The sequence below is a fragment of the Podarcis melisellensis genome, assembly GCF_964234715.1.
Source record: "Podarcis melisellensis genome assembly, chromosome: Z".
In the NCBI taxonomy this organism is placed as follows: domain Eukaryota; kingdom Metazoa; phylum Chordata; class Lepidosauria; order Squamata; family Lacertidae; genus Podarcis; species Podarcis melisellensis.
Genome location: NC_138547.1, coordinates 49,923,561 through 49,934,151, shown reverse-complemented (window position 1 = coordinate 49,934,151; position 10,591 = coordinate 49,923,561). Strand labels below are relative to the sequence as shown.

At 44.7% G+C, this 10,591-nt stretch overlaps 1 protein-coding gene across 2 annotated transcripts in view; it reads left to right on the top strand.

Moving 5' to 3' along the window:
• The first annotated feature begins 1,416 nt into the window (after positions 1 to 1,416).
• The window catches only part of LOC309361767 (UDP-N-acetylglucosamine--peptide N-acetylglucosaminyltransferase 110 kDa subunit), an 89,869-nt gene continuing 80,694 nt past the window's right edge, over positions 1,417 to 10,591 (top strand). The window contains exon 1 of one of the 2 annotated variants that reach the window (XM_081896907.1): positions 1,417 to 1,738. In XM_081896907.1, coding sequence (XP_081753033.1) covers positions 1,702 to 1,738 — 37 coding nt within the window. In that variant the 5' untranslated portion in view covers positions 1,417 to 1,701. The remainder of the gene's footprint in view (positions 1,739 to 10,591) is intronic. The other variant, XM_081896908.1, reaches the window with a different exon arrangement.

The following is a 10,591-nucleotide window of genomic DNA, read 5'->3' as shown; positions in this document are numbered from 1 at the left end:
TAAACGGCATTTCCGTGCGCTACTCTGGTTCACCAGAAGCGGCTTAGTCATGCTGGCCACATGACCTGGAAGCTGTACGCCGGCTCCCTCGGCCAATAAAGCGAGATAAGTGCCGCAATCCCAGAGTCGGCCATGACTGGACCTAATGATCAGGGGTCCCTTTACCCTTACCTTTTAACCGTCCTAAAGGGTGAAAATGAATTAATCCTTACACCCATGTATACCAAAAGTAAAGTAATGCGTTTAAGGGAAAAATGGAAATGAAAAGAATAGGACAGAACATACTGATAAAAAAAGAAAATACACAGAATCAAGAGTAAAATTTTTAAAAAATCTTTATTGCATTTTTTTGACAAACAATAACAAAAAAGAGGTGAAAATGAATTAATTCGCAGGGAAACTGCGCAGCTCTGCATTTTAGCCACCAGAAGTTAAACCTCTGGGGGGGGGGGAAGGATTTGAATCCAGAGCCCACAGGCCGACCCCTGGATCTATGGACATCTGCCTTGTCACAAGAAATGCCTCTGGAACAGCTGGTGGAACACCTGAAGGTCGGGAGGGGTTGCAATGAATTGTTTTTTAAAAATTGGATTTTTAAAATTTATTTTTTTAAAAAATAAAATTTATTTTAAATAACATTTTTGTTATTGTTATTCGATGTTGAATCTTACTATCAGGTTCTGGTGTTTCTTGTGGTTTTTTTTTTAACTTTAAGTGTTATTTTTAACAATGAATGGAATAGTTGTAACGCTTAAAATCTATTTTTTTAAAAAGGCGTTGGAAAAATCATTATTATTATTGTGATGTTGTGAATGGCCCTTGATGGAATTTCAGCCTCCCCCCCGAAATTCGCTTTCTTACAGGTTCGTGGGGTCAGCCACAACTGGGCCGCTTGGCCCCATAAAATCGTTTACTGTACTTCCGAGACCCAGACCATAATCTGCTGGAAGTCTGCAGCTACAGTGGGACCCACATATTAAATTTCCAATTTTCCAGAAATACTGTAATCGAAAGAGGCAATGAATGACTATCAAAAATGTATCACTTAATGAATGAATGAATGAATGAATGAATGCATCCATGCATAAATCTTTGCGTCAGCCCTCGCCCATCGCAACAAAACAACAATACGAATGAATGAATCTTGATCTGCCTCAGCCCTCGGCCAACGCTTTCCCGCCCTTTCCCCCCCTTCCCGCCGGCCCTTGCGCGCGGCACCCCTCAGCCTTTTGCTGAGGCGAGCCGAGTGTCCTCCAGAGCGCGTGCGCGTCAGCCGATGGAGTGCGCGCATTTCTTTAGCGGACGCGTATCCTTCAGAGCGCATGCGCGCCAGCAGACGGAGCGCGCGCATTTCCTTAGGTGAGGCGCCGAGGGTATTCCAGTGCGCATGCGCGCCGCCCAATCTACTGCAGTGTGTTGGTTTTCTCGCGGAGGAGGGATACACGCGAACGCCCTCGATTCTTGTCAGCCGTTTCGGCTTATCTAGCCCTGGATACTTCGGCGTCTCGCCTCCCTTCTTCTTTTCAACTTCTCATCCGGCGGCAGGGAAGCGCGCCGCCCCCCCGAGGCGCGGGAAGCGGTGGGACTACATTGTCGAAAGGAGATCCGGTTCCAGCTAGCGCTTTCCTCCGCGCGCGCACCGACCGCCATTTCGCAAGTTGCCGCTGCCGCTGACGGACGGGGAGCTGAGTCGCCGGAGCCATGGCAGCCTCCGTGGGCAACGTTGCCGACAGCACAGGTATTGGAGGAGAAGGAGGTGCTTAGCCCCTCAGGGGAGAGCCACGAGGCGCGCGCGAGTCCCCGGATGTGACGGAGGTCTTTCCCCTCAGGCGGCCGGTCTGGGCCCGGTAGGCCCGAGTGCTTTTTGGGCCCCGAAAGGGCGCAGAGCGGCGAAGGAGCCTCCGTCGGGGTCGGACTGAGGAGGAGGAGGAGGAGGCGGAGGCCGGGGGGGGGGAAGGTACGCAGGCTTGGCCCCCGACGGGGAGAGGGCCGGCCCGCGGTAGGGGTGTGGCTGGTGGCGCCGCCTTGGCTACCCCCGGAGGCTGAGGCCCTCCAGCTGTTTTAGGACTACACCTCCCATCATCCCTAGCTAACAGGACCAGTGGCCAGGGATGCTGGGAATTGTGGCCTCAAATCATCTGGAATTCGCCTATGCCTGGTCTAGTGACAACCACAACAATTGATGGTGAAGATTGTAAATTAATTATTTATACCCCTCCCATCTGCTTTTTAAAAGTAATAATAATTTTTATTCATTTGACATACAGTCGCATTGCATGACCTCATGTCCTCGTATCAAATCTCTTTGGCTCTGCTGAGCCTCCCTTCCACCAGATGCTTTTTACAAACTTCCATTTTGCCTCCTATGCATTTCACGTCCTTTCCTATTCTTGTGATGTCGTTCGTGAAGTTATTCCATTATGCATCCTGAATTCGGTCCCAGTTTCTTCTGGCAAATCATCAAATCACCCTGCTAATGATGTTGATTGGTTACAGTTGTCTTTCAAATGTAATGTAAATTTATTCCAGTCTTCCCCATCAGTTTCACCTATACCAGGCATGGCCAAACTTGACCCTCCAGCTGTTTGGGGATTATAATTCCCATCATCCCTGACCACTGGTCCTGTTAGCTAGGGATGATGGGAGTTGTAGTCCCAAAACAGCTGGAGGGCTGAGTTTGGGGATGCTTAACCTATACCCTGCCCATCTGGCTGGGTTTCCCCAGCCACTCTGGGCGGCTCCCAGCAAAATATTACAATACCCATTTTGTCTGGCTGCAAATCTTACTTTTTAGGGGATCTTCTTCTTTTCACTAAGCCAAATAAATAGGAGTAGGAGAGGCGCTCTTGCTTCTTTCCGCTCTCTTATTGTTTCCTCTCTCTCTATTTCACGCTTGTTTTGACGTGGGTGATGCACAAGGAGAGCCTGTGTTGAGTTCACTTTGCCTATAGAACCTATGCCCAGTAGGCCTGAAAGAACATCTCCACCCTGGAGGCCAGGGTTCCTTTCCAGAGGGCCTTTCCAGGGAACCAGGCAGAGGGCCTTCCTGGTGTTGGCCCCCCGCCCTGTGGAATGCCCTCCCATCAGATGTCGAGGAAATCAAGAATTAAAGAAATTGGGGGGAAATACAGTCTTATACACGGAAAAATACAGTCACTAGGCAGTGTAGCAGCTGTTTGTTGGTGCGGGCGGGCAGCCTCTGTGCCTATCTGCAGCCCTGGAACCCAGCTTGACCAAACCACCCCCTGGGGCAAATAGATGAGCAGATTTATGCTTCTTAGATCTGCTCATCTGGGGTTGCTGGTTCACCCCCCCCAAAAAAAATCTGAATATCCTAAATTACCTGGCTGAAGACTGTTGGTTTATTGAGGAAAGACAGTCGCACAATCTAGTCCAGGGATCAGCAAACTTTCTAAGCTGAAGGCCGGTCTACTGTTCATCAGACTGGGGGAGGGGGGACTAAATAAATGTTTGGGGGTGGGGAATGAACGAATTCCTATGCCCCACTAATCACCCAAAGATGCATTTTAAATAAAAGGACACATTCTACTAATGTAAAAACATACTAATTCCCGGACAGACCACGGGCCAAATTGAGAAGGTGATTGGCCTGGTTCCAGCCCCTGGGCCTTAGTTTGCTTACCCATGATCTAGTATTTGGATACTATTAGTGTTTGTTTTTTCTCTCCACCCCAAGCTGCACCTCTTTGTTCCTACCTCTATTGTGGACCGGCAAAGCGGGATGGAATTTTTTTACCGTTTTGTTATTTTCCTTAGAGAAATTTCCATTTCTAAAATGCATTGCTTTGTAAAGAGGAAGCAGAATGAATGGATGTCAACCACATGAGGCAGTTCAGATTCACTTTTTGGAGATCATTATCCACAGCAAGCATGTACTGTATAGTGCTGTACGAAACTCAGGTGTTCTCAGCTCCTAGTAGATTTGGGGCACTGGAAAACCTTCGCATTCAAAATTTCCCAGAAAACTCAGATTAATCACCTTCTATTTTGGAAATGTACATCCAGGTTTTTTTCCTTTAATTTTTTGGGGGGACCCCAGGAGTGTGGGGCCCTAAGTTATAGCTTGTTTAGCTTATACGTAAATCCAGCACTGGCATAGAGAAAAAATAGATAGATAAGATAGATGATAGATAAATGATTGATTGATTGATTAAATAGATGATTGATTGATGATAGATAGAGGGCCGGATTTAGGTTTGATGAGGGCCTAAGCAACTGAAGGTAATGGGGCCCTTTCTGTGTCCAGCTGTCCTTTGTCAACAACAAATTGTTGCTGTTTTTTGTGTTGAATACATGCTATACGGTAACTTATGGACCTGATAGGTATCTAAAGCCATTTGCACATCACAAATAGGAGCCGACACAACACCAAGCACTGCTGTTGTGAGTCAGTTTTATTTTATTCGTTTTTATCTTATATTTTGGAAATGTACATCCAGGTTTTTTTCCTTTAATGTTTTTGGGGGCCCCCAAGAGAGGGGGGCCCTATGCTAGAGCTTGTTGAGCTAATACGTAAATCCGGCCCTGGGTGGTTTACTTGCAAAGGCCCTATGTAGGTAGTGTGACATGTGAATGTGATGTAGTTTAAATCTCAGCTCATACTCGAGTGCTGTGCCTGGTCATTGGCAGCACATGAAAATAAAAAAAATCAGTTGAAATTCAGCTATAGGTGTCAACCTGCTCTGCTGATCTTGTTTACTGACCTCGTAATAAGTAGCCGGCTTGAAAGGAAAATTACAGAGAAGTCGATGTTGTGCAAGATTACATCCAGCCTGAATGATAGAGGTGATGGTCCTAACTCCTTAAGAAGCCATCTGCTCATTGCATATTCTCATTTAACTACAGCAGGCTTCCTCAAACTCGGCCCTCCAGATGTTTTTAGCCCACAACTCCCATGATCCCTAGCTAGCAGGACCAGTGGTCAGGGATGATGGGAATTGTAGTTTCAAAACATCTGGAGGGCCAAGTTTGAGGAAGCTTGAACTGTAGTGTGTGGTTGCTTTTGTTTTTGAACAAAAGAAACAGACATATTTTGAAACACAGTTGCAGTCAGGGGTTCCACAAAGCCCCTCCCAGGAGCAGCAGAGAATATAGGTATAATAATCATAATAATAATTTATTATTTCTACCCCGCCCATTTGGCTGGGTTTCCCCAGCCATTCTGGGTGGCTTCCAGCAGAAGATTAAAAATACCGTATTTTTCGCTCCATAGGGCGCACCGGATCATAGGGCGCACCTAGGTTTTTTTTGGGGGGGAAATCCCCCCCAGCCCCAAAGAGCAAAGAAGCCAAGACAGCGAGCGGGATCCATCCCGCTCGCTGTCTTGGCTTCCTCTTTAGCCGTGCGCAACCTCTCCAGCCAGGAGAGGCTGTGCGAGCTTGCGGGGCTGGGGGCGAGGGAAGCGGCAACCTCGCCTTTGCTCCCAGAGCTTGCCGGGCTGGGGACTTCAGGCTTGTGGGTAGCTGCCTGCGCTCCCCAGGCTGCAGGCTGCCATCCGCAAGCCTTTGGAGCCTGGCAGGAACTCCCACTGCGCTCAGAAGTCTTGCGGATAGCTGCCTGAAGCCCGGGGAGCGCAGTGGGAGTTGGCGCTACGCTCCCTGGGCTTCGGGCTGCTGTCCGCAAGTCTTCGGAGCTCTCCAAAGGCTTGCGGATAGCTGCCTGAAGCCTGCATTCACTCCATAGGATGCGCACGCACACACATTTTCTCTTCATTTTTGGAGGGGAAAAAGTCTGTCCTATAGAGCGAAAAATACGGTACATTAAAACATCAGTCACTTAAAACTCAAAGGGTGGGGATTGATGTCACTTTACATTGCTTGGAAGAAAGAGACGAGTTTGTGGTCAATATTTGCTATATGTCCTAATGTCAACCACTAGAACTTTTTGATCTCGGTTGGAAAACGGTTCAAAGTGTACAAACGAAAAATTCTGTATATACAGGCATTTCTCAACTTAGCTTGTGGGTTACGTTTGCTCAAACGGCATCTTGTGAATCCACCTTTGGGACGATGGAGAGTGGGATCGCCAAAGGCACATGGCCCTTTAATTTTTTTTAATTCCGGGAAGTTTTAAATGACTGATATTTAAAAGTATTTAAAATCTTTTGTTGGAAGCTGTCCAGAGTGGCTTACTATTATTAGCCAAGCATGTCAAGCTGAATGTGTGCAGGTGAAATGTGCGTCAGCTGTGAGTTACATCTTTTATGGCAAAAGTCTGCTTCAGAGAATATGATGAAGTGTGTATTACACATGAAAGCTCATACCTTGAAAGCTTATGTTTACTTTAGTTTAGTTTAGAACCTTAAAGATCAAGGTTGCCTACCCCTGCTCTTATTATTGGCAAGTGGAGGAAGGTTTTCTTTTCTTTTTTTTATAAAAATTTTTTATTGATTTTTCCAACACATAATAAAAGACAAACACATTACAAAACAAAAACATACACCACATTAAACATATACCGACTTCCCCGTACCTCCCTTTCGCTGCATCCTTATTCCAAAGTTCTTTAGCAACCCTTTAATCAATTTATCTATTGGTTCCCTTTCATTAAATTTCTTTAAACTTAATATTTACAGCTGTATTTCTCTACTTCTTACCCCTTGACATCTCAACACTCCTCAATTTTACAACAGTTTTTAAGATATAGTTTAAATTTCTTCCAGTCCTCTTCCACTGTCTCTTTCCCCTGGTCTCTGATTCTGCCAGTCATCTCTGCTAGTCCCATGAAGTCTGTCACCTTTGTCTGCCATTCTTCCAGAGTAGGTAGTTCTTGCATCTTCCAATACTTTGCCAGAAGAATTCTTGCTGCTGTGGTAGCATACATAAAAAAGGTTCTATCCTTCTTTGGCACCAGTTGGCCAACCATGCCCAGGAGAAAAGCCTCAGGTTTCTTAGGAAAAGTCCATTTAAGGACCTTCTTAATTTCATTATAGATCATTTCCCAGAAGGCTTTAATCTTTGGGCAGGTCCACCAAAGGTGGTAAAAGGTACCTTCAGTCTCATTACATTTCCAACATTTGTTATTGGGCAAATGGTATATTTTTGCAAGCTTGACTGGGGTCATGTACCACCTGTAAATCATTTTCATTATGTTCTCTTTTAAGGCATTACATGCCGTGAATTTAACACCGGTGGTCCATAACTGTTCCCAGTCAGCAAACATGATGTCATGACCGATATCCTGTGCCCATTTAATCATAGCTGATTTCACTGTTTCATCCTGTGTATTCCATTTCAACAGCAAATTGTACATTCTAGACAGGTTCTTATTATTGGATTCTAACAGTTCTGTTTCTAACTTTGACCTCTCCTTCTGAAATCCTATTTTCCTGTCCTGCTTAAATGTCTCATTTATCTGACGGTAATGTAACCAATCTCGAACTTTGAACTTTAGTCTCTCATAACTCTGAAGTTTAAACTTCTCACCATCTTGTTCTAGGATTTCACAGTATTTTGGCCAATTAGAATCCATATTAAGTTTTTTCACCGCCTTAGCTTCCATTGGTGACAACCACCTGGGGGTTTTACTTTCCAACAAGTCTTTATATCGAATCCAAACGTTGTATAGTGCTTTCCTAACAATATGGTTTTTGAAACTTTTATACACCTTTACCTTGTCATACCATAAATATGCATGCCAACCGAAGTTATTATCATACCCTTCCAAATCCAAAATGTCTGTATCTTCAAGAAGCGGCCAATGTTTCAACCAGCAAAAAGCTGCTGATTCATAATAGAGTCTTAAGTCCGGCAGGGCAAAGCCCCCTCTATCTTTTGCATCAGTTAAAATCTTAAATTTTATTCTGGGCTTTTTGCCCTGCCAGACAAATTTGGATATGTCTTTCTGCCACTTCTTGAAGCAGTCCATCTTGTCTAGGATCTGTAACGTCTGAAACAAAAATAACATTCTAGGCAATACATTCATCTTAATAACAGCAATTCGACCTAACAAGGAAAGTCTCAATCTTGACCATATTTCTAAATCTTTCTTTACTTCTGTCCAACATTTTTCATAATTGTCTTTAAATAGATTCACATTCTTAGATGTTAAGTTCACCCCCAGATATTTCACTTTTTTTGTTATTTCCAACCCTGTTTCACTCTGAAATCTCTCTCTTTCTTCCATTGTTAAGTTTTTTCCCAGCACTTTCGTTTTCTGTTTATTCAGTTTGAATCCTACTACTTGACCAAATGTCTCAATTAGTTCTAGTACTCTTTTAGTACTAGTATCTGGCTGTTGCAAAGTTAAAACTAGGTCATCTGCAAATGCCCTTAACTTGTAATTTTTAACTCCGACCTGAATACCTTTAACCAACTGGTCCCTTCTAATCATATTTAACAAAACCTCCAGGACTGACATAAAAAGCAAAGGGGATATTGGGCATCCCTGTCGTGTCCCTTTTTCTATTGGTATTTCTTCCGTAACCACATTGTTTACTATTAACTTAGCTTTTTGTTTAGAATATATTGCACCTATACCGTTTTCAAAACCCTGGCCTACCCCCATCCCTTGGAGATTCTTCTTCATAAAGCTCCAACAAATGTTGTCAAAGGCTTTCTCCGCGTCCACAAAAATCAAAACAGCTTTCCTATTAATATCTACCTCTAATAACTCCAAAATGTCTATAATGTTCCTCACATTTTCTGACATCTGTCTCCCAGGAAGAAAGCCTGTCTGGTCCTTGTGAATCTCCTCTAACAACACTCTTTTAAGTCTTTTTGCCAGAATGTCTGCAAAAATTTTGTAATCCACGTTCAGTAAAGATATAGGGCGGTAGTTCCTGACCTGGTTCTTTTCAGTCTCTGTTTTCGGTATAAGTGAGATAAATGCCTCTTTCCACGATTCAGGAGCCCTTTTCCCCTCCATAATTTCATTGCATACTTCTTTCAATGGTTGTATTAACCATTCCTTCAACACTTTGTAGTATCTTGCAGTCAAACCATCTGGTCCTGGAGATTTCCCCAATTGCATGTTCTGAATGGCACCCTCTATTTCCTGTACTGTAATTTTCTCATTCAGGATCATTTTGCTTTGCTCTGAAATTTTTGATAGTCCATGTTTTTTGATAAATTCATCTATTTCTTGTTCATTTACAGGACCTTGTGTGTATAATTTCCTAAAGAAGCTTTGAAAACAATTACCGTATTTTTCGCTCTATAACACGCAGATTTTTTCTCCTAAAAAGGAAGGGGAAATGTCTGTGCGTGTTATAGAGCGAATGTGTGGTCCCTGGAGCCGAAAAAGCAGACAAAAATCAAATCGCGGGTCTCCTAGAAGGGACACTTGTAAAGAGGAAGCGGCTGCTTTCCTCCATTCTGCCTCAGGGTCTTACTGCCCACCTTCTCTGTTTCCTTGCTGTGTTTGCTGAAACGGAACAAAGAGCAGGGAAAGCCCCTCCCCTCCAGGCAAACAGAGGGAAAAGTGTCCTCTCTGTCTCTGTGCTCCGTCTCTGTGCTCCGTCTCTGTGCTCCTGTACTGCTGGGGGAGAGGGAGAGAGAGGGGGAGGGGGGGGAGAGAGAGAGATGGCTGGCTTGGGTGGAGGGAAACTTTTGCCTTTCTTTCCTCCCTCCCGTTAAATCCCTCTCCTGCATTCCTCCCCTCCAGGCAAGAAGAGGGGAAAATGTCCTACTCTGTGCTCCTGTACTGCTGGGGGAGAGGGAGAGAGAGGGGGGAGGGGAGAGAGAGAGAGAGAGAGAGAGAGAGAGAGATATGGCAGGCTTGGGTGGGGGGAAACTTTTGCCTTTCTTTCCTCCCTCCGTTAAATCCCTCTCCTGCATTCTTAGCCAGCTGCTTCTCTGCACAGCCCTCTCATGTCCCTTCTTTGTTTTTCCTTCGCTCCCCACTTAAAATGTGGTTACAAAGCATGGATCCATAGGAATTCTCAGGATCTTTGCATTGGGTCACCCCAAATTCACCATCAGATCACCTAGCATGTCCATGGCTACAGCCTGCACCAAAAAAATCACGCACCCACTGTTGCCTGGGGCTGCAATGGGTGCAAAAACGTGGTTAAAAAGCATGGATCCACATGGATCCTCAGGATCTTTGTATTGGGTCACCCCAAATTCACCATCAGATCACATAGCATGTCCATGGCTACAGCCTGCCCCCGCAAATCACGCACCCACTGTTGCCTGGGGCTGCAATGGTGCAAAAACGTGGTTACAAAGCATGGATCCACAGGAATTCTCAGGATCTTTGCATTGGGTCACCCCAAATTCACCATCAGATCACATGTCTGTGGCCACAGCATGAAGCCCAAAAATGATACATCCACTGTTTCATTCAGAATGTTTTTCCCTTTGTTTTCCTCCTCTAAAAACGATGTGCGTGTTATGGTCAGGTGCGTGTTATAGAGCGAAAAATACGGTACTTATCTCCTTTGGCTTGTGGATGATTTTCCCATCTACTTCCAGGCATGTCACAGTGTTCAGTTTTTGTCTCTTTTTCAATTGCCATGACAGAAGTTTCCCACATTTGTCTGCTGATTCAAAGGTCTTTTGTCTCATTTGCTTTATTTTCCATTCTATCTCTTGATTCATCAGTTCCATATATTGCATCTGATAGTATT